The sequence below is a fragment of the Ambystoma mexicanum genome, chromosome 2q (assembly GCF_040938575.1).
Source record: "Ambystoma mexicanum isolate Mex_15411 chromosome 2q, UKY_AmexF1_1, whole genome shotgun sequence".
Lineage (NCBI taxonomy): Eukaryota > Metazoa > Chordata > Amphibia > Caudata > Ambystomatidae > Ambystoma > Ambystoma mexicanum.
The window spans coordinates 1,116,095,796-1,116,121,076 of record NC_090924.1 but is presented as its reverse complement, the minus strand read 5'-3'; the positions used below and the strand labels follow the sequence as shown (position 1 = coordinate 1,116,121,076).

Sequence of the window (25,281 nt, the reverse complement as noted above, 5' to 3'; positions counted from 1 at the left end):
TCCCTCTACTCCATGCTCTTCCTCCTGCCCTTCTTTGGCCACCTCTCCTCCCTCCTCCTCTACCTTCCCACCATCACGGACCACATCGACACCCTGGCTCCTGCTCTGGCTGATTTCTGCAATCACTCCTTCGATACTGGGGCCTTCACCTCCCCCCTGAAGCACTCCCTTGTGCACCTTCTTCTTAAGAAATCCTCTGTTGACCCTTCCTGCCCGGCTAACTATCATCCAATCTCCATCACTCCTTTCCCAGGCAAACACCTGGAAAAGTTGGCCATCACTCAGCTCAATCTTCACTCTGAATCTATTGGCTGTCTCCATGATCATCAGTCTGGCATTAGAGCCCAGGAGTGGGGTGCTGCCAATGATCTCTGACTTAATGCCAGTAAGAGAGAGATTCTCCTCATCGGCACACCTGCTCCCTCCTTTCCTGTTACTCTCTGGCCGGCCTCTCTTGGCCCTCTTCCCGCTCTAACCTGTGAGGCTAAAAAACCTTCGGGTCATCTTCAACTGCACACTTTCCTTCTCTCCTCATATCTCTGACATTTCTAAGAAGTCACACTACCAGCTGCACCTCCTCAGAGGTATTCTTCCTTTCCTCTCCTTCCCCCAGAAGCTCACTGTCTCCAGAGCTCTGGTTCTCTTTAGGCTGCACTACTGCAACAGCCTCTTTCTAAATCTGCCTGCCTCTACTCTCCGCCCTCTGCAACTCATCCAACTCACGACTGCAAGACTTGTCCTTGGCCTCTAGCCCAGGGATCTTATCTCTCGATGACTGAAATCTCTGCACTGGCTCCCATTGGCAGTGAGGATTAAGTTCAAAACCCTCTGCATTGTCCACAAGGACTTCTGGGGCCTGGGGCCTCAATACCTTCAACTCTCTCTTACTAAATATCTTCCTTCTCGAGCTCTTTGCTCATCCACCTCCAACTCCCTCAGGGTTAGTCGTTTCTCCAAGCAGCGAGTTGGTGGTAGATCTCTTTCTTCTGCGGGGGCCTCCCTCTGCAACAGCCTCCCTGCCTCTCTGAAACTTGAGGAGAACCATCTCTGGTTCCGGAAGCATCTCAAGACCTTCCTCTTTGCTTCTGCTTTCTCTGCTCCTCTCCCCTGCTGATCTGCTGGCTGATTCTGAAACTGCACTGGTTACCTGGCTATCCTCTGATCTCTGGCCCAGGTTCCCTCCCCGCCAGTTGCACACCTGCTCTTCCCCCCTGGCAGCCCTTGCATTCGGGGACTGTTTCTGTATCCCTACAGCCCCTACTAGCACTTGACACCTGATGTTTGCACTTGCCCTTGCACTTGCCACCAGCTGGCTGCACTTGTATTTATTATTTATTGTCTTTATTTTATTTTACTGTTATCCCATGTACTGCACTAGCCCCTCCCCTTTCCCCCCACACTATTCCACTTCCCCGTCCCCTGCACTTGCGCAATCTGAATGTCTCCTGGCCTAGTAGGATCGCTGTCTCTTTCTTCCCTCTGTTTCCCCTCCCTTGCCTCGTCGCACCTTGAAACACTTGTGTATAGGCACGTTATAAATGCAATATCATATCATATCATATCCAGCTTACATAACTAAAGTGCCATACCTTGGCTAGTCAAATGTTGCTCTTTCTTGGGCGTTTTTCTTTATTTCTTTCAGTCAAAGGCATCCTTTCAACATCTCAGGTTACAGACAGTAAGAGCTCTGGGCTTTGATAAGTATTACCACTTAAATATTGACTGTAGGAAAATTAGAATATTGTATTAGATGGTTAAACAAAATGTAACCAGCCATTCAGAAAACAGTTTATAGGTAGATGAAAAAAATGCCTGTTTTTAAATGCATTCATTATTACTTTATTTCACTACATCGAGTGCCATAAAATTACATACAATAAACAGGCACATGCAATAAAACATACAATAAAATGGAATCCTATGAAGGTTAAAATGCACTATTAAAAGGACACAAACATACAAGGTTGTGGATCTTTGGTTAGTTGCAACACAGCAAAAGTACATTTATTACCCAATGATAAAAGGAACTGTCCATTCAAGGTTGTATACAAATATCTGTTTTATTCTTATGAAAACAGACAGTTCTAGCACACTACAAAACACAACCCAACCTGTAAAGGAACACAGAGGACAGACAGTTTCACGAAAGAACGGGATGCACTCTGGATACTGACAGGAGGGTAGTCTGCAAAGCAATCAGTCTTAACTGTTTAAGATTATTTGGTTTCAGCACCAAGGGAGCAAGGGGTCATACATGTCTCTAGGGGCCTTCACAGAAGGACCAAGGAGACATGAACCTGTTGCTTGAGGTGATCTTGATGCTCGACAGTGTCGAGTCGGTTTCAGAATGCTTTGCAGCTCCTGCAACAGAGTTCAAGGAGACAGCTGTGGGTATCAGACGGCAGGCAGGTCGACAAGCGAGGCTGGATTGACAGCTGCAGGATGGCCTACATGGTGGCTCAGGGACAATAATCTTTGTGTCTACACTGGTTGGTGGATCTGGAATGCTGGTCAAGGTGTCTCGGACGGCCTTAGCGACTGCAGCATGACAACAGTCAGTGGTGCAACCGGTTGTAGTTTGAGGGCTCGACTATCTCAAAACTATCCATAAAAAGATGAATGCTGGTTGATGCTTGTAGTGGCACTCCTCCCAGCTTCTTTGCAGGGCTAGTGTCAGTCTTTAAGGTGTTTGAAGACAACTGCTTTGCTCTTTGTTCAGGGATTCTCTGGCACTTCCCACTTAGGAAGCTTGCTGGCAGAACCTAGCAGGGCACTCTGTGTGCTGGCAGCATACCAGTTCTGGAGCTGCTGGATGTGTCCTCTGAGTCCGGTATCTCCCTCTGTTGGGAGATATTTAGGGGAGGGATCTTGCTTCCCTCTTGGAAATCCTGGCCTTTCTTCACTGGCGGACCTGTAAGGCAGACTGTGCCTTCAGCCAGGGTCAAAATGAGTCATTCTTCTTACTGCTTTTGAAGTCATCAGATGATCTGCCAAAAGAGGGGCTCAATCCTCTTTTAAAGCCAAATGGGCGCCAGTGATTGGTGCAGGCTAAGCCTAAATTAAAGAACTAATCCTGAGTCCCCACCAACGATCTTCTGTTATGTGTGCGGTCATAACCAGAGTGCTTTGCAACAGGTAAGGTAAGGAGTGACAAAAAGTACTACTAAGTCCCACCCATCTTCCTGTCTGTTGTGGATCAAAGTGTCTCTCTGGTTAATTGAGCTCTCTGTGACTATTGATCAAAGTGTAGGTCTCCCTTGAAGTTTCTGACGAGAACAAACTTTCTGTCTCCATTAAATCGCATACTTCTTCCCTCTGAAAGGGTGTCTCCCTGCAGGGGTTGGCTACTGTAAACAGTTTTTCCAGACATGTAATGTACTGCCCTTCATAGAGAGGGGTGGGAGCTAGCTTCAAGCGGAAACATAGCATATCAAAGAGGTTTCCTGTCCCCTTTTCTCAATTCTGCGAACAAGCACCTTCGCAGGCCTGCTTCAATTAACTCTCACCAGTATGTTCCGACACCAGCAGAACTTAGAAAATAGAGAGAATGAATCCATGGAGTCTTTGATATTTTAATTAGGCTGGCCATGGCCAGAGGAAGGTGTTGCCTTCCCCCTTCGTCAGATGCTTTGATGGACCTGTGGCTGTCACTTTCCAGCTAAATGTGACAGGTAGGACTACGCCTGTAGGCTGTTTCCTCCCAGAGTACACATGACTATGTGTTTGTTGTGCGGTGAGCAGATTAAAATGTGTGTGGATTTGCACCACACATTTTCTGAGGTTGATCTCCCATCATTCATTTTCAAAACAATTTTTTTTTAAAAAACAGGCGAGTTCACACTCCCCGGGTGGATGGTCAAATTCCTCACAGATAGTTTTTCATATCACACAATTGCCTTCTTGGAACACTATTAAATGCTGTCCTTAGATCAACAAAAGCTATCAAAGATATTCATGTTTCTTTGGGTCACATACTTCTCATGATCAAATATAATCTTACACACTGGTCCATGGTGATAATATTTTGTTGAAACCCAGCCTGCCTATGGTTAATTGCACCCACCTCCAACACCCAGGCTTCCAAATGGACCAGAACCGCTCTAGTAAAGATTTTTCCCCATGCACCCAGAAGGGAACTGGGTCTATAGTTGGAGGGTGATGCCCTATCCCCTTCTTGAATATTGTTACAAGGATGGCCTGGTTCAACAGGGCTGGTACCTTATTTGGTACCTGAATAATTTTAAAAAGTATGCTACCCATACCTCCACTTCATTGTGGAATATGTTTACAGGGGTCCATGCCAGGCCCAGGGTCCTTGCCACCTTTTTGTTATTGAAGGGCACCCCTGACCTCTCCCAGGGTGAGGATCAAGTGATCACTATTTCTACTAGGAATCATCAGCTGTGTATCCAATTCCCTTAAAAATAGTAGCCTTGTTTCACAGTACAGCTTTCGAAATGTGATATCCATAGCTCTTCTGGGATATCATCCTGAATGAGATTGGGGCCATGATGAATCCCAGCCCCCAGGGGTTTCTCAAAAGTGCCTGGTTCATGTAATCTCGCTGATGAAAACAATACCTCTCAGAGACTGGCTGAATATTCAATTTTATTTGAATTGATTAAATAACTATATCATTGTCTGGCCTCCTGGAGCACGCAGGCCCCTCTAGTATAACCTTTGCTTGCTTGATTAAAGAATGTTTCGTCTCATGGCATTCCATGTTGTATCATACAGTTTTTCGAGTTGCATGTTTTTTTAACAAGCGAGGGAGGTTTATTAAACCAGTCTCCAAGCGGGATAACAAGTTCTTCAATGAAGGACAATATCTAAGTGCCATTTGTTTGATTCACCAGGAAAACATATTCCAACTTTGTCATGATATTAGAGTAGATCTCCTGTAATGCTATCCCCAAATCAAGAGCCCTCCACTTTATTATGAGCCTCGCTCCACCTATGATACTAATTGGGACTTAATCACTGACGATAGGTTCAGATCTCACTCCTATCAAGATTCCCAATACATATAGAATAATTTGATGATGGTCGCTTTCTGGTCATTCAATTACTGCAAAGTCAGAAACCCACTTCCATACTTCAACATTTATGAGGATGTAATCAATCAAACAACCTTTTCCATTAGTCCTAAGGTCTTTCTCACCAGACTGTCACCCTACCATTATCTGCTCTTAAGCCTGCAGCCATTATTGAGCTGGCAGCAAATTCTCTATTTTTGCATTTCAGCTTTGGACCCTCAGCAACCAAATCATCAATACCTCAAAGTTTATCTTCTCCATCAGCAAGTCCCATCATTATTTTGAAAGGTTCCAAATAAAAGTTAAATTCACACATTATTATGATTTTTGATATTCCTGGGTGATCCTTCTGCCAGGGTCTAATTTATTCTTCCAAAAGGGAGAACAAGCCAGACCCAACATGGGCCTCCTGCAGGTTTTACAAATTAACTAGAAATAGTTTGTAGCCATGTAGACACCTAAGGTGCACATACAAAAAAGTATTTAGAACTACCATTTGGCACATAGGCTTTACAAGAAAATATCAGTGCTAACCCAGATGAGCAAACCCCCACTAGGTCGGGCAGCTATTGAAAAAGTAGCATGTCCCTGAAGGTTTGGGGCTAACAGGGCCCAGCTATCCTGTAAACCAATAATGGGGTACTTTCGCCTGAAAAGTGCCCAACCCTCATCATCCATATGCTTCAGGACCTCAGTTATATTCCATGACATTACTTGGAACACAGCCTGGGGATTCACCCTACTCTCCTCAACTGAGATGTCAGAATTCCCGGGGATATCGGTGCTGGTGGCACCATCCTTCTCGGGGATGGATGCTGGCACGTCCTGTCCTTCGATGTCCCCCTTCACTGAGATATTCATATCTTCCCTTGGAGTGTCACTTGCTTCTCACTTGTAACTTTCTTCCTGATTTCAATTTCTTTGCTCGCCTAGCTAATCCTCCCCTACTCTTGCCCCCACCCAAGTTCATTTAAAGCCATCAGACTTACTGACGAGGGACCTAAGCGATTGAGGTCCTGGAACTAATACCAGTGTGTTCTATGATACCCTTGTTGGGACCTGTCATATCACGCCTTCCCCCAGGTTTATCCCCAGTGCTATTTGCCAGCCGTGGAGATTGTAGTTGGGGTATTACTATATTAGCTGATATACTTACACTGATTGATAATACACTGATTGATACTTACGCTAATCAGGCAGAAGGTTTGGACTATAATTATTCTAAAATCATTTGTGCACATTTGTACAACATCAACAAAGTTATAAACCATCTAAAAATGTTGAAACCCCCCTCTAATTTTACCCCTCTTCACAAAATCCCACCAAAATTTGCAAAAACATTCAAATCTGGGTCTTTTGCAATCTTTTGTGCAGATTTGTGAAACAGCACCAAATATATAAGCCTTTCAAATATTTTGGGCCCCCCTCTAATTTTGTTCCCTCTTGGTGAAACAGCACCAAACATTGTAGAACCATTCAAGGTCATGTGTAGAATATCACAAAATGTCATACATTTTCTTTGAGTGGTGCCAAAGTGATAGGCCATCCAAAAACTGTTTTTCACCAACCCTGTAATGCAATAATATGTATGGATGTTCGAAAATATTTGAAATGTTCGTGAATATCACAGGGCTGTACCCGAATTGTTTGCGGACATCAGAGATTAAAAAACGCCTGTTTTTTTGCTTTTTACGTCCATATCCCTTCCCATAGTTATCACCCCTCACCTCCCCTTAGATTGTTTCATTAGTTTGACAAGATCAATGTTATGTTTTTGAATATTTATTTACTGCGACGTTCGCAGACAAAAGGCGCTGTCTGCGAATCCAACATGGTGGCCATTTCTCAAAAATATGACGCAATTCACGCTTTTCACACTCTTCACCATCCAATCAGCAGGCGCGTCCGATGTCCGCTGACATCACGCCACCCTCTGGACTAATCAGAGGCCCATCCACAAACCCAACAGGGAAGTAAGCCACAGGACCAAACCCAGATAATTATTTGTTAACTACTTTTTTTTCCTTTTTTAAAAAAAACAACTGAATGGATTTACACCATATTTACAAAAGCATGCTATTGGGACCAAGCCACCGCTGGTCACATTTTGTGAAAATCTGTTGAGTGGTTTGGGCCGTAGGCGTGAGCAAACATTTTTTTCCATTGCGTCTCTGGGAAAAACCACACATTTGGAGACCCTCCTACAACTTTCCCCTCCCTGGACAAAACCTCACCAGACTTCGTAGAATCAATCTGACGGGGCCATATACTTTCTTTGCAAAGTTTTGTGAGGATTCCGCCAGTGAGGGTTAATTTATAATACCAGAAAGTGTTCTTCCTATGGGTTGAGCAACTTAACCATAACTACAGGGCTGCTACTGCAGGCCCTGTTTTATATATATATATATACATATATATATATATATATATATATATATATATATATATATATATATATATATATATATATATATATATATATATACATATATATATATATATATATATATATATATATTATATATATGTTAATATAAAATTGGTTATTTATAACACACTTAATACTCAGAGGTTACTAAGTGCAGACCCGGAGATCAATCCCGTGTTGCTCTGTATCATCTTGCTTCCAAGTCGAGCACGTTGCCCCTGAGCTATTCTCCCTATGCCATAATAGTAGCATTAACCAACAGTGCATATAAATCCACTCTTAAAATGACCGTTGCTGCCCTCATTCAACATACAGAAGAAGCATCCAGCTGCTTCGTGGAATCCAATTGGATGTCCACTAGAACAAATGGAGAGGCTCAGCTGACCTGGGAGGCGAAGTCGGGCCCAGACCAAAGGCATGAATCAAGGCCCCTGTCTTTCCCTAGCAGTGCATGAGTGAGCATGTTGTGCCTTCTATCAACAAGGCACCCACCAATGCCATAATACCAGCATTAACCAACAGTGGATATAAATCCACTCTAAAGATAGACTCCCCTGTTCCCTGCCTGCCCTCATTCAACAAACAGAAGAAGCACACTATTGCATCCTGGAAGCTAATTGGATGTCACCTGGAGCAAATGGAGAGGCTCAGCTGAGCCGGTAGGTGAAGCAAGGCCCAGACCAAAGGACCGTGTCTAATGCCCCTGTCTTTCCCTTTTAGCCCATGGGTGCCAATCTGCCTTCTCCTGCTGACATTTGTAACCATCCAGGGGAGGCTGCCTGCCCCTTCCACCACCCATCGAGTTTACCAGAATTGTGGAGCTTGCCACCCGCCACAGGAAAGAGGAGCCACTGCTCCTCATTATACTTTGATATTCCATGTGGTCTGCCTCCTGGTGTTCAATTGCCAATGCAGTCTGGCATCTCCCCTTTACATCTTTGCCCCTGTTCTTGCTCACCCTGAGTCCTCCTCTTGCCTGCCGACAACACGTTACCTTGCCTTCTACTCCCTTCCATCACCAAGGAGATTGGTGCCAACTCTGCTAACTAAATCGAGAGGCCTACCAACACCTCTTACTATTGCTGCTCTACCCTGCAGGTCAACATATCAGCCTCTCTCCCCCGGTTGCATTTCCGCCACCAACCAGGCATTGCTGAGTTTTGCATGCATGATGCAAATAAGCTGCCTTTGTCTGCCACTGTGAATCCACTCACAAATGTTTCTTCCAGTGACTGTTCAGCTGTATCCACATAGCCATACACTTTCAGCATTCATTGTGTATCTAATCTGTTTCCCGCCTGTCTTCCCACTCTTCACTCACCTCCTTGCAACACGCCCATACATGGCCATGGTCAGGCCATGGTCAGGTCAATGTAAGCTTCTTACAACCCCTCATTCATTTGTACTTCAGCTAAAATATTGTGGACCATTTGGCCGAATTTGTCCGGTACAAACAAGTCAAAGCCCAAATGACCAAACATGAGAAGGATGGGGTTGTGGGGGTGTCTCACACTCCCCATGTTCATTTTACCACTGTAAAAATAGTTCTAACCTTTATATTAATGTTTTCAACTTTCCTATTCATAACATTTTGAGTGGTTGATATCATTTAACCATATCAAATAAAAAAAATATATGGGTTTCAGGGATTGAGCATGTCCCCCCACTTCCTTGACATTGAAGTGGGGGACCCTAAAAAAAAAAAAAAAAAAAAGGGACCTTGTGGCATCAGATACGACCCGCATTAGAGTGACAGAACTGACACTCCCCTCCTAATATCTCATTTATTCAACGTACACAACCTTGACACCTTTATGAGCCTACACCATGCTTACCTCAAGCTTGCGTCTCTTGTTCTAACTCCACATCTGATGTTTCTGTAAACAATACAGTAACATCCTCCACCATGTTCTGAAGTTATTCTTTGAAGCACCCCCTCCCTCCTCCATCCCCTTTCTTGCTCGCCCTTATCTGGATTGGCACATCTGCATATCTGGTAAGCCTGGTGTCTGCCCCAAAGCACCCCCAGAGTCCTCTGACGTGACTCTCAGATGACAACTTGGCATCCAATCATCCCAACACAGTCATGGCCTCACCCATCTCACTCTGCCTCCCTGTGCACTCTTAACCACTAACACTCCTTCTCTAATCTCATCCTTACCAGTCTCCAACAGCAATCTGGTCATATCACCACCTGGTGCCATCGATGTGCCTACTATCGCTTGTCTTGGCACAGTATGCTTACACAGACTCATATCAAGAACAGCTGACTCCACCAAACCCTTGCACCTTTCCTCCCCTGGAGCCCCAAATCGTTTTTGCCTCTCCCATGCACACATTGTACCATGTTGAGGCACAGCACTCTTACAGAGACTTAGATCAAGAACCGCTGGCCTCATTAACATGCTGCACCTCTCCTGGGGGCCCCATTACTGCCTCAAGCCCTAACTCCCCTACCACAACTCTATCTGCTACCACATTGTATTCTGCTCCACCCACTAACCCAGTAAACATACCCCAGCAAATAGAGTCTCTCAAATATGCTTGTGTTAACGTGAGATCTCTTGGTGTGCATGCCATGGAAAGTTACAACCTTATCCTTGAGCTGAACCTAGAAAAACTTGCCATCACCAGGTCATGGCTCCATGACATCTCCGGCCCCCTGCTCACCATGGCCATCCCACCAGATTTTTCTATCTACAGGTCTGGCCGTCTTGACAATATAGGAGTCAGAGTTGCCCTCATGGACAAATCGTCCTTGAATTTCACAATCTTCCCTATCAGTCCCCCCCCATATAAAATGTTGTTAATAAAGCTGACAACAACCCTCAAACATCTGTGAACTTGCTCCTGATCTATAGGCAACCCAATGGCCATAGCCTTCCTTATGTAGACATCCCACTGCTTATTATGTCACCTCAGAAACCGCTTACCAAATGCATTGTTTTAGGAGACCTCAATTTTGGCTTTAATGATGCCAATGATACCAGAAATGGACTCCCTTCTTACAAACAATAACACAAAAACACATACCAACAAAGCACCCTTGCTTGACATACTAGTAGGACTCACACCACCAATACCCCCCCGCTTCACCTTTTCTGAAGTCTCCCAAGAGGTAGTAGCAGACACTATCAGGATGCTTAAACCTTCTAATTGCAAAGAGGATGAATGTCCTGCCCACATATTTAAACTCTGTGCCTCCTCACTCCCTCCTATCATCACAGATGTTGCCAATGCCTCCTTCTCCTCTAGCACTGTGCCCTCTATTGAAACAGCCTGGGTCTCACCTGTATTAAAAAAAATACTCCCTTGACCCCTCCACCACCACTATCTACCACCCCATCACTATTGTCCCTTTCCTTCTCAAAATACTAGACCGCCTAGCCTATACCCAAGTTCAGCAATTTTTGGAGACCAACTAGCTACTTGGCATAAGGCAATCTGGGTTACACCACAAACACATCACAAAAACAGCCCTATTGGACTTAAAAATCCAAATGGATGCCATCTGTGACTCCGGCAAACTATCAATCCTGCGCCTGTTAGATCTCTCAGTGACCTTTGACCTGGTCATCATAATATCCTATGCCAACAGCTCCTCCTACACTTCCGTTTCTCCCAGGTAGTCACGCTATGGATCAACTAATTCCTTAGCTGCCGTCCTACATGAGTCTTCAGAGGGTTGAGCGCTTGCTGCTGCGATCTGAGCGTGATCTGCAGGTCGCAGGTTCGAATCCTGCAAAGGCCAACTCAGTCTTTCATCCTTCCGAGGTCGATAAGTGTGTATGTAAATATGTGCTCTGTAAAGCGCTTTGGATTAAGGCGCTATATAAATAACACATCATTATCATTCATAGGAGATTCAGTTGCAGACGCTATCCCTGCACCTCTCTGTGTCCCTCAGGGCTACTGCCTTTCTCCTACTCTCTATAACACCTCTACTAAACCCCTTGTTGATCTCCTTGATGCCATAGATATCATCTACACATCTATCTATCAATAATAATTATAATTATTAAACTAATTTTGCTGATTATACGCACATCCCTATCCCCCTCTCGGGTGACCATAATTCGGACTCTATAACTATCAATGAGGTCTACAGCACAATCCAGAGCTGGATGGCCACGCATAATTTATGCTTCATGATGAAAAGACTGAGCTCCTCATCATAGGCCCACTGCACTACCTTAAGCATTTGGATGCCTCGTTCTCATCCTTTTGGATTGATGGCACGCCCATCCCGGTTCTGAAGAATATAAAAACACTAAGAGTACACCTTGAAGCTGACCTCTCTATTTCTAGACATGTGGATGCCCTAGCCACGTCCCTGCCTACACAGCAAGACTTATCTCACTTTGCAGACAGTTCCTCTCCCCCAGCAACTGTCTCAATCTCGCTTGTGCACTAATCCTATCCAAACTTGACTACTGCAACATTCTGCTGATGGATACCTCTACTGCAAATCTATTAAATTTACAACTGCTTCAAAACAAAGCACTCCACTCTACCCTTGGCCTTAAACGCTCTGATCATATCTCAGCTTCCAGACGTGCGGTACGCTGGCTCCCTACCAAAGCTCAGGTTGAGTTTAAAACCCTTTCCCTCACCTACCACTGTGTTTACATATGGTGCCACAATACCTTAACAATTGCATCTCCAAAACGGCCTATGGTCGTGCCCTAAGATCCAGCTCCAGCATTTCTCTGCACACCCCCTGCTTCAAAACAAAAAAAGCAGTTGGAGTGAATGTCTTTGTTAAAGCACCTGCCTTCTGGAACATCCTCCCACCATATATCAGAAATGAGCAATCAATCTTTACCTTTAAAACACTTGTCAGGACGCTGTGATGCCTCCAGGTCTGGGCATTTCAAAAATGTAATAAATAAATAAATAAATAAATACTGTTAACATTGAAATAGTCCTCTCAACTTTAGTTTTTTGTCTATAAAGTAAAGCTTCCTATTGCACTAATCTTAGTATCCCTCATGCAAACGGGGTTATGTGGAGGGGGGCATGCTATTCATAGCAACCGTGTCCCTTGGTACTTCTGCAATGGCAATTTTGAGGTGAGGATTGGTTGAGTTGTGTGTACATCTATATACGCCTCTAGAGGCCTACACAAAACAACATAGGAGTGCGCTGAGAGGAAGGCCCACCCTCACTTTTCCCAAGCCCAACTGCTCTTCCTTTCCTCACAAATGGCAGGTCACTACATCCTTACTGATCACAGTTCTGTAAACATGTGCCTTCAGGAATCAGTTCAGAGAGTGCATTAAGGGAGGCATGGCCTGAAACCAGGGGTGTTGCTAGGTCTGGAAAGGAACCAGGGCTACACTAATGTCGGGACTGTTGAGACTTGGGGCTAGCTAGTCTTTTTCTTGTACACCAGAGCTTCCATCCGGGCCTACAACCAAAAGACAAGGGGCTATAGCCACCTCAGCGCCCCCCCTAGCAACGCCTCTGCCTGAAACAAAGGTTTAGCTGTTGTTACACAGAGATGCCCAGCAGCCTTGCAGATTAAAGAGCCAACCTACTCATTATCATTTGCATTCCTCAGCAAGAGTGATGCAGGGTCTCTGCCCCATGCGCTTGACAATGACCTTGATGTTTCTCCCTGTTTTATTTCCCCTCTTGCACTTATGCAAGTCTCGCGTACTACTCTACTCTGTGTTTTTCTCTCACACATATCCTTAAATTGCCACTTGGTTGTTCTTCTCTTTCTCTCTCATGTACACACTTTCTTTTGGCAATCCCTTTCTTTTTTCATTTTAACTATGTAATTCTATCTTGGCAAATATCTGCCCTATTTAACTTTCCCTCTTTTTCTCTCTCCCTCATTTGTTCTCTCTAAATCTCTTTATCCACCTGTCTTACAGTTTTCTTAGATACCTCGTTGTCTGTCCCACTTTACTCTTGCACTCTGTGAAACTGGCTGTCCGAATTGTGCCCACACCTTATGGTGAAAGAGATCTATGATTTATTTGTTTTGTATCTACAGGAAGCCCTGTTAAATAGAAAGGTAAAGCAACCACTATGAAATCCTCCAATCGCACAGGCTCTTCTGTGGAGTGTGTGTATACGTCTTGAAAGTAGTAAAAACCAATAGGACCAGATCTCAAGTTGTCCAGTGTGGGATGTGAAATAATCAACAAGTCCTGCCATTTAGGGGCACACCAGATTGCATTTGGCACTTATAGGCCTCTGGATGTAACATCTCCAGGAATCCAAAAGACATGACCTAAAATTGTAAAATCCTGTATGTTGTGTTTATCGCATAGTTCACAGCAGATATATTGTACTCATTTAATGGAATGGAGAGCACTGTTTCAATTTATTTTTAAGATACTCTTAAAACGTTGAGTATCACACATAGGGCCACCACTACCGCACACCTGTCTTCCTACCTGCAAAGCTCATGGGCCAAGGTGGGATGGGCTACTGTAGAAACCAGATCATTGTGAGGCTTGAGACTGAACTGGCACGCAAAGGGACAACAAGGAAAGAAGCCTCATCTAACTGGAATACCATCCCGTTCAAATCAGGGTTGCTATTAAGACTCTTAAGAAATAAGACTTGCTCTTAAGGGACTACCTAGAGTTCAGGTATGACCTAGTTCTGCTAGGTATCTGACACCCCTGTAGTATGTGACATTGAAGCTACTTTAACTTGAAAACTCCACCTTCCACTGCCTCCATATTACTTGCACAGTCCTCGGTTTTCTCCCTAGCAAGTATTATTTCGTATACATCCAAATCCAAAATTCAAGTTACAATATAACCAGCATGCATATGTCCATTTCGGCTAGTACCTTTCTGCCTATCTCACTTATGCAGTTAATTAAACAGGAACCATTTATCTGTTATTAATTATGAAATAAAGACGTACGATAAAGGCTCAACTTTGTGCAGGTCAGGTTCATGGGCAAATGCACAAAATAAAGAACAACAGGCTTATAAGATAATATCTCTTTCCCTTGGTTTGGCAGGAAACCCTGCCATTGTCCTTTGTGTGCACATTGCAGGCCCACCCTGCTGAAAATTCCCAGCTAAGTCACTGCGAGGGTAGTGGGGTATCAGTGCCCCGCATGGAGGGATCGAGAGAAATGTTTTGTACCACAAGCTGTCTGAAGACATTCAGGTGAAGGGTTTGGGTTGCCCTGTGATAAGAGGTGGCATAGATTGGGGCAGACTAAATACCAGACTGCTAAAATGTGCTTGCTTTCTATTATTGGGCATCACAATGGATATTCGGTGATCCTATAATGTGCTTTTACTATTTGATAATGTTGATTTGTGCACTTTTAAACCAAAAAAATGCATTGTGTTTTGTGAAAATGCCTAGAATAATTTGATGATGAAAGTGTCAAAGCAGGTTACAGCACAAATTAAAAAATAATATTCAGTTTAATTTTCACTTCTGACTTCATGTTTGCTTTTAGGAATAAGCAATGACTAAACTCACATTACATTTTACAGATTCTTAAGGGTTTAAGCATGAAGATTAGAACGGGGCAGACCGTTGCTCTTGTTGGGTCCAGTGGATGTGGAAAAAGTACAACAATTCAGCTGCTACAGCGATTTTATGATCCTCTTCAAGGGGAGGTAAGATTTTCATTATAGAACATCTTTGAAAAAGTTGCTTTTGTTGCTATATTTTTCATCTGTTTATGCCATACAGACACACTACATTTGATATGATAAAGATTGGCTCTAGCACAACAATTGTGTTTTTTAATGCAATTGGTTGATTAAAACATTACAAAAGAACAACAAGAAGAGCAAATGCAAACATAAGTAAATCGGACCATAGATTAATAAATAATGAACAAAGCTAATACAATCGGTGTTATTTACATTTGGTGGTAAGAAAAAAGTAAACTTTAAGAAATTAGAACACTGAGACATATACAAAAAGTACCAAGCAAAACACTCAATGTTTAGAATAAGATACATTAGCATCGCATGAAACAGGAGCCACGGCCAATAGAATCAAGAGCAAACAAAGTTTGACGCTTCGGCTCTACTAATTCATACTTTTGATGCAACCCAAGAGGGCCAATCCCTCATGAATATTATTAGTGTAAAGGCAATGCTTCCATACCCACTCTTCATTATAGATTGTACAAATCCCATGCAAGGGCACAAGAAATGTTACTCGTAGGCTCTCTAGTGGCACACACTCAAGAACTAAGTGCCTTAAGGTCTCCAGTTTCCTAGTACAAAACCTACAGTGCACTGCTTCCACTGTAATTAATGACCACCTCACTTGAATTTACCTGGTGGGAAGCACGTTCCACCTTGCCCTGAGTAGAATGCCTCGATAGAGTCTGTTTGGGAATTGGAGCAGAATCTTCGTTAAAGAGCCTCTACATCTGTGCTCATGCTTCAAATGGCTCAGGGAGGGGTAAAAATGGAAGTCCCTGATTGACTGAGTCCAATCAAAGTCAAATAGGGTTTGTTTGGCCTTCATAGGATTCTCTTTCAACGTCTCCAGAGTCACACCAATCTCATCATTGACCCGTTCTGATCTATCCCGTATAGAAATAAGTACCCGAGAGAAGTTCACATTTCTTCCCATTAAATGGTGCAGGGTATTCAGGATTGGAGCATTGATTTTTGAATAAAGGGAGAGACAAGCCCATTGTCCCCGTGCTCATAAGGAAACAATCCCCAATTCAAAGCGTATAGCCGATATGGGTACCGTATTCGGAATCCCCAGTATTCTCCACCAAATATGTCCCTCAATTCTATTGACAGTTTTACATACTTTGTCAGACTTTAGTTCTAGGCCGTAGATCAGTTTGGGGACAATTTTACCTTCAAAAATCTTAACTGCAGGTTTGAGAGAAAATTTGCCAACATTTCTATCAATCCTAACAATCTGTGCTTCCAGCAATTTTGCCTTTGTAGGAGAGGCTCAATGACTACCTCAGAGCCTTTGTAAGCCAAACAATTGAAGCTCAGATATCGAACAGACTCTGAGAGCTGCAGGGAGATACCACCAACTTTGCCAACAGGCCCGATGGTCTTCGTCCTCGCTTTTCTGAGGGAAAGGATCTTTTTTAATAGGATTGATGGCAAACCCATTATCGTTAGCATATTACTCAAAGTTATTAAGAGACCTATATAACCCCACCTTAGTAAGATCAAAAATCAGGAGGTCATCTTCATAGGCAAGCCATACTATATTTTTTTTCCTTGCCTATCTTTGGTGCAACAAGCCCTTCCTTCATAAGCGAGAGTGCGACATCTGAGAAATATTAGTCGAAGAGTGAGGGGCTAGGGTACAACCTTGTCTCACCCCCCTGTAAGAGCAAATTCTCTTCAAGTGGTCCCTCTTTTGGCTAAGGCGGGCTTTGATGCCACAATTTTCATAGACACCACTGATAAGTCTTAGGAGCCCATCAGGCATGCCCCTTTTTGCCAATTTGTCCCATAATCTACCCCGGTCAACACAGTCAAATGCGGCAGTTAGATTGATCGAAGCCATGTAGGTAGATCTCCCGGTTGTAATCCAGGCCTCGTCCTGCACGGATTTGAGAGTGAGGTTGTTGATATTGGTGGAATGGCCTTTTCTAAAGCCAGCCTGAAATTGGTCCAGCGGTTTGAAGATACAGGCCCAATCTTCAAAGTGTGAGAGCAGGTACGCCGAAAAGTTCTCACAGTCAATAAGCGAGAAGGGATGATAATTAGATGGATCAGTCCTGCTACCACACTTGAAAATGGGCACCATGTGGGTGGTGTTCCAGGCGGTCGGTGTTACGCCTGTGGAGAGAATGTCCCTAAACCCCAGATACATAAGGTGAGTCCAAATATTTTGATTATCCTTGAAGGTGTTATTTGTGAGGCCATTAGGCCCCGGGGCACGAGATCTTTACATTTCGTGATCAGATGTTGGATAGCAGCAATGTCTAAGTGAGGATCCCAAAGTGCCCCTCCTGTTAAAGCAATATAATTCTTAGGGGGCCCAAACCTTTCTTCATAAAACTGTACCCATTAAATATCAGAGATCGAAATCTGTTGAGAGATTCCATAGTTCAGATCTTGCCCATTTACCAAGTGCCAAAAGGCACTGACCTTGGGGTTAATCAGAATCCCCAACATCATTTCAGCATCTCGTTGCAGGATATGGGATTTGATTGATTTGCAATCGTTTTCATAAGACAGTTTGGCTTTCCTAGGTAGCTCCTGGGCCGTGCTGGATCTCTGGGGGCCCTCAATCAGCTGGGCCGCCCCTGCGGGGCTCGGGTCCTCGCCGGCGCCACACAAAACTCCAGCCGGGGATTAGAATGGCACACTAGGCGCTGCGGTGCTGGAGGAGCGCGAGTCTTACACGTCCGACATGTTCCATGCCCCCTGGTGGTCTTCTGAGACTAGTATTTTAATAACAAACTTACCACCATATATTTCGTTTCCAGGAGAAAAGTTTCTGATTTTTTTCAAATGACAAATCCCATAATTCCCCTTATGTGCTTTACTTTCACAAATGAGATCCTGTTTAATTCTTTCTCAATTGCCTGTTACTTTTTTTCTGTGCTTTAATGGGTCAAAACAAACTGAAACCAACTTAAAATGGCTGCAAGCATGCAGTAATGTCATCACAACGATGATGACATCATTCTGCCTATGCCGGTGCCATTTTCTAAATAAATATGAGCAGGGAACACAGGCAGTCGTATCCCAGCGAAATTCCGTTCAGAGAGAATACCCCTGGACTCGACCATTCTTTATTTTCCACGCAGATCATGCTGTGATACCAGATTACCTTTCTTGACCTTTGTTAAAAATATATAGCAAAGCATCAATGCAGGTGATGGCAGTAATAATCAATAGAAAGATGTCATGAAGAATGTATATGAGTGCATCCTTATGTCTTTTGTGGCAATCTGCAAAGTTTATTACATTTAATGACAAAACTGAAACCATACAATAAGTGGAATGTATATTGAATGCTAAGTTATGGTTTTATATCCTAAAGTAAACATAGCCATGAAAAAACATAATATGCTGCTGTGCCATTTTCACAGTCAATTACCATAGACTAACACCTAGCGGTATTGGTACTGTAACATCTTCTGATATGAAGTAAAATATTTCTGAACCCATAGAGTGTTTTATCAATGCAATAAGAGAACAACGTCACTGCCATCTCCAATTGGGTAACTTCCCAGAAGAAACATTGGCAATGCCAATTGTGTTGGTTTTTCTGGAGGCATGGGATAAGCATTTAATGGACACTGCTTTAATGCTGCTTCCTGGCCATCAGATGGCAACAGCTGAAAATGGTGTAAATACCCGGACTTGTGATGTCAGTGGCATGGAAGTGCCTAATAACTGTAAACATGTTAAAACAGTTGGTTTTGCGAATTCTAATGGGAATTTGGTGCACGGAAGCGATGTGTAGATCCACAAATTGCTTATGGATCAAGTGATTGCAAGAACACTTGATTAAGACATGTGTATAACACCAGAGACCATTGACAACATGAATTAGGGCATTTACTCTCACAAGACCGCTTAGAAGTAACACTGGAAGGCCGTATGCAGCACATAGTTTGATGTTAATGAGTGAAAAATCTACTTCAAAGAGATTCCAGGAGGGCGGAGATAGGAAGGTAGTGGGTGAAAATGGGCATACGGATTAGCATGCCCATGGACTTTCAGTGGGGTGGGTACATGATACAACAATGCCCACAGGTTGTCTGCCCCTACTCACATTTAATTTTCCGCCTACCTGTAAACCAGTGCAAGAACTAAAGAGCATTGTGCTCTGGCTAGACTTGAAGATGCTCCTAATCACTTTGTGTAACATGTTGGCAACAGAATATTCCAAAGAGGAGGTTAAAATTCACTTTTAATTTGGCATCACTGTTGACTACATTAGCCAGTACATATTTTCTCCAACATATTAGACCAAAAGCCTCTTTTTAAATGGAGTGTAGTTGTACATCAGGGCGTACAAGTGTATGCTTTCATTTACCTCTCGAAGCAATGTTGAGGCAGTGTCAACATAGTGGAGGGGTACGAGTAGAGAGATACGGCACCTGGCTTGGACTTCTACACCTTTTCTGTGAGTTTTATTTCACGCGTGCATGTTGTTTTCATGCAGGCATTAAACTAATCCTATAAAATCTGCCCTGCTTTAGCAACTCCTTGTTAGAAACCAAGAGGATTCCATCAGAATCCATTGGTAAAGACGGACCAGAAAGAGTAATTTGCAGGTGGTGTTGACTTTTTCAGGAGAAACAGAGGAACATGAAAGAGTAAACAGATGTTGCCTTGCTTTCAAGGTATGCTTTTCCCAGTCGCCTCATGGACTTTTAAAATTGCCTGCAGGGCATCCCACAGCACATCTGTCCTACCATTGGTGGTCAGTTATCATCTTTGTGCAATAAAACTGAAACAATCTTATAAATCTTCAAAGGGGCGATTAAAATGAGTTTTTAATGTGGGTCATTGTTGGTTACCTATTGTGAAATGTGTGTTTTGTTTCACTATGCGTGTGACTGCTTGTGTGAGATATTCCATATTTCCTCCAATATGTTAGACCAAAAGACTCATTTTAAATCGTGTGGAGGCCGTAATCACGGTGTAAAAGCATGTCATAATGCGCGTACACCTTTATATACCTCTCCATCCAATGTTGATGCAGTGACACGATGGAAGAGGGATATGGAGGGGAGATGAGGTCTCTGACTTGGATTCCTACTTCCTGTCTGTGACTTTTATTTCACGCCTTCATAAGTCGTTATCATGCAGGCATGCAGGGCTGTCACAAGATGTGGTGAGGCCCGGGGCAAAGCATTTGGTGAGGCTCCCTTTTGATGTTACACAGGGGACTCGAGAAACCTCCCCTTGAGTTTGTGTGAAGGAACCCAAATATGCTTTATTACTACAACTACAAATCAATTACAGCAAAGTTAGATTTCTCTACTGAAGAAAGGTTTATGCCAGACTAACTTTTGAATCATAGGCATGCACATATATAGGATGACATGACGGCATGTGTTGCATGATGCTAGCATTAAGGAGCACCCTGCCCCTTTGTGCGCATTAAAACACACATCATACAAAGTGACAGATGGATGATGTAGAGTGGAAGCTGCTGAACTGAAGAGGCTTAAATGAGTGTGCCAATTATGCAGGATCGAAAGAGCACAGTGAGGGTGCCCAAACCAAACAAGGGTTATTTGAAGGGGTTTCTCTCTCCCAAGAAAATGTTTGAAACATTGGGTTACAATTATGCATTTTACAACACTTTCTTTGTAAAAATGGGTAGAAATCCATACAGTTTGCAATTGGTTTTGTATGGAAGCACATGGAAAAACCCAATAGTTGCAACTCACCAACATACACAGGAACATTTTCCAATACATTTCATGGCCCTGTTGCACACAACGTGTTGGTTGTACCCACACAACATATGCTAGCATAAAGATATATTCATGCTGGTTGTTCCCATGTGGTCCATGCCGGCTGCCCCAATATATGCCATTATTACCATGTACACACTCCCAGCCAGTAAACATGCCATGCCACAGAAAGCATGTCCAGGCTGACTGTGCACCATAAGTGTTATTACTGGCCCGATTGACGTAAATTCAATGTGGGCCAATTTAGCCAAGTAGTATGTTTGCTTTAGTTCTGTGCAACATGGGAAAAACAAAACAAGCATTGGCAATCCTAACAGTTTGGGCTTTCATGTGGGCATGGTAAAGGCACTGCTGTATTGGTATTAACTGGCCGTTGATGGTAGCAAGTGCAAACGGGTTTGCGTACCTGAGCATCTAATAGCAGTGCCTGGCAAATGCCAAATACTTATGCACAAGCCAAAACTGTTGGCTTTACCAATGTTTGTTTTTAACAGGACCAGATGTCCAGAACGGGTCCCACAAGGGAACCTCGTAATAGGGCGGAATGGTTTTAACAGCACCGGCAGCTCTACCGGTGCCGTTAAATCCATTCCACCAGGGTCGTAATGAGGCCCACTGACTGACAGGAGAGGAGTCCTCTCTTGTCATTCAGCATGTCCACGTTGTCAGCTGAATAACGGGAGGCTGCGGAGCTCACTTCTGAGCCCTACTGTCTCCCATTATTTTGATGTTTGTTGCAGATCAAAACGGCTTCGCAACAAACAGCAAAACAATTGAAGGGGCAGACAGGAGACAGCACATTCCCCAGTGTGATTAATGGACACCGGTGGACTGTGCTGCCTTTCACTTAGGAGAGGGGGCCGCGAGGCCCCCTGAAAGCGAGAGGCCTGGGGCAGTTTTCCTCTCCTGCCACCCCTTGTGCCGGCCCTCCAGGCATGCAACTAATGGCTTCCTTTGAAATCCTCCATGGCTTAGTAACTGCTTGCCAAAGACCATGAGGATTCCATCTGAATCCATTAGTAAGCACTGTCTGCAAAGTGCAATTTTCAGGTGGTGTTTACATTTTCAGAAGACGTAGAGGAAAACGAAAGAGTGAAAACGACTTTGCCTTGCTTTTACTCTTTGCTGTTCCCATTCGACTTTTGAACTTTTAAAATTGCATGCAGTTAAAATCAACAGCAGATAAGTGCTAACATTGGGGGGTCATCTGGATGCAATTAGCATTTTTTGTAAAATAAGTCTAAACCAATCCTCTCTTTCCAATATGGTAACATTGCCATACTGTAGTACTGTAGCGCTACCTGGCAGTATGTCAATACTGCAAAGACAATGATTTCGGAACTTATCCTAAGTAAATATTGCTTGATTTGGCAAAAGTTATATGTTGTTCAAAATGATGAGATGACAAAAACAATAAGCATTCCCCTCCCCCCATCACTGTATACCATCGGAAGCCACAAGTCAATACGCAGCAACGTATTTAAATGTCCACAGACTATTTCTTTAGATGGTAAGCAGATAATGGGCCTCATTACGAGGCCGGCAGTAGCCGTGCCCTTATTAAGGGCACGGCTGCCGCCGGTGATGATTTTTTACCGGGCTCATGGAATGGGCAATTAGCGGGTCATGCTGACCTTGGCGGACCTCGTAATTGCCCATTCCATGGGCTCGGTAAAAATAAATCCCCATTCCCATTGAGCCCTGTAGCCCTGTAGGGCTCAATGGGAATGGGGAGGGAGCTAACAGCGGGCCTGCTTTTACCAGATGTCTTTTCCGGGTCCTGCGAGGGAACCTCGTAATAGGGCGGAGTGGGTTTAACGGCACCGGCACCATTACCAGTGCTGTTAAACCCATTCCACCCACCTCGTAATGAGGCCAAATGACTTAGTGCACCAAACTCAAGAAAACAAATGCAGCAAATATTCTTATGCAATATTTTCCGATTAAGTGAGACCAAGCCTCTTTTACGAACATGTAATTTAAGTTTAAGAATTTAAAAAAAAGAAAGGGCTCCATTGTTTCTGACCAGCCTATTATAGCCATGTAGTGCTGCATGGTTTCAATGCATACTGAAAAGAACTACCAGGATATGTGGACTGACTCACAACTAACGATTTCAATCGGTTGTACTATTGTGTTGTCTATTTAAGACAGAACATGTGTTTGTTGTTGGTCAGAGCAGTTCAAACTGGTCATTTCTGTTCATTCCTAGGTTATGCTGGATGGCCACGATGTTCGGACCCTCAATGTGAAATGGCTAAGGGAACACATTGGGGTTGTGAGCCAAGAACCCATATTGTTTGGCACCACAATTGCAGAGAACATTCGCTATGGCCGAGAAGATGTGACTGACCATGAAATTGAACTAGCAGCCAGAGAAGCTAATGCATATGACTTCATAAGTAAACTCCCAGAGGTAAGCTACTGCACAACTTATGAATATTAGATGATACAAGTCTACTACAAGTTCTCTAACCACATCTGTGATTGAAAAAGATGTCTGAATTCCATTAGGAGGTCAAGAAGCATCAAGGTCACTTTACGTATCCTGTATATGTGCAGCGAGGAGTAGTGTACTCCTTATAATACATAGTCACACTGTCAACAATGTAAATATTTGACATTGTGCTTGTTCTTGTGAAAGATATGTTCCAGTTAGTGTTACATATAATGAATGTATAATAAGTTTATCTGAATAAAGCAAAAACCGACATGCAGGTTATATATGTTGAAACAAATACTTAAGCAATAGAACCGGAGCCTCAGGGGCATTATCGTCTCAGGTAAAAAAAACATACCTGCGTCGCTGGCGGTGGACGAGGGAAGCCTCCAGCCGTGTGGAGGCGCAGAGCGGGGAGGACCAAGAAGGTAAGTTGGGTGGGTGGCTGGGAGGGAAGGGATTTAAAAAAAAAAAAAAGACTTACCCAAGTCCCCGGCGGGGGGCGAAGGCAGCCTCTCAGCCGCGGGGAGGCTCGGAGCGGGGATGGCCCACTTCGAGCCTCCTCATTGGCTGAGGGCTGCCACACCTCCCCGCTGGGGACAAAGGCCATGGAATCCCGACGGAGGGATTCCCAGCCGGGTAGGGACCTGGCGAGAGCCAATCAGAATGCTTGTTGCATTCTGCTTCGCTCTCGCCGGGTTACTAATAAGCAGTATACATTATTTTTGTATTGGGTACTGGATGGCCATGAGAGTAGGAAAGGGGCCTCAAGGCTTGGAAAGGCCCTGAGGTGAGGACTGACTTGTGTGGATGGACCTAGGGACAGAGATGGGCCACAAAGCAGAGATTGGCCTTGCCCAAGGATGGACATTCGATGGGGATGGAGGTTGGAAGGGCTGGGGTTTGGAAGAGAAGGGTTGTACTTTGAGATTTGAGGGCTCATGAGTGGGCTATAGGGTGTGGATGGTTCATTGGATCGGATATGCTTCCGGCAAGTATTAGGGATAATTCTTTGGTGTGGTGTTTGGAAAAGGTCTAAGAAGAGTGATTGATTATGTTGGCTTTGGCTTTGGCTAAGAAGAGTAACATGCCAGATTACAATCCTCAGCTCCTTCAGGACGGGCTCTTGTCCACTACTCATGGTTTTTCTAAGGGTTAACGGTTTTAGATGCATTTGTCCATGCGACATCCACAGCAACATGGTTTTCAGGCATGTATTGGGGAGTTGTGTTCTTAATTTCTGACAAAGAGACACCAAGCAAATCAGGCAGCCCTCAGGTAGAAGACACTATGCACATTTGACATTTATTTAAAGCAGATATTGATTGCAATGCTGAATAAAATACGTATATAGATCTGACCATTACAGTTAGGAATTTGCAATGAATGCAAGGGTAGAGGTGTCCCTAATAAAATAAAAAAACAGGTCCGAAAAAGTAACATATAAAGGAAAATTCAATGTTTTGGAAAAAAGAAACATGTTCAAATGTTTACAGAAAATCAACAGGTATGGGGCAAGTATGGGGCAAGTCAGAAGGAAGGGTGAAAGAAATTCCAAACACATGGAACTGCAAGGAAAAAAGCTTGACTGTGATTCCACACTTTATTTAGCTGCAGGGATCTAGATAGAATTGTGGAAATATTGTCAAACCCCTTTTGTCACCAACTACCAGCTTAGAAGCAGCACGAAAGGCAGATGCTAAATGTTGGGGGGAAAGGCAGATTGTGAAAACCCCATATAAAGTGAATACCCCCTTTAATATGGGACAGACTTCTTTCCTGCACAGTTGATCTAAAAGGTGTAGAGTGGAAATACGGCTTTAAAAGAGTAGGGAAAGTCTCCCATATGAGAAACACAGATGTAGTGAGAGGAATAACACATTAACATCTATTTTTACACTTTTCTTAGACATGGGGGATTTTCTTTTTGTTTTGAGATGGAGTGAGACTCTAAATTGACTAACCACATAACTAATTTATTGCCACTCTACCTCAAAAC

General features: G+C 43.6%; 1 protein-coding gene across 1 annotated transcript in view; it reads left to right on the top strand.

The window, feature by feature from the left end:
* Positions 1-25,281, top strand: part of LOC138568836 (ATP-dependent translocase ABCB1-like) — a 615,126-nt gene that overhangs the window by 197,186 nt on the left and 392,659 nt on the right. The window contains exons 6-7 of the mRNA XM_069646608.1: positions 14,946-15,071; positions 23,055-23,258. Of these exons, the coding sequence (XP_069502709.1) occupies positions 14,946-15,071; positions 23,055-23,258 (330 nt within the window). The remainder of the gene's footprint in view (positions 1-14,945; positions 15,072-23,054; positions 23,259-25,281) is intronic.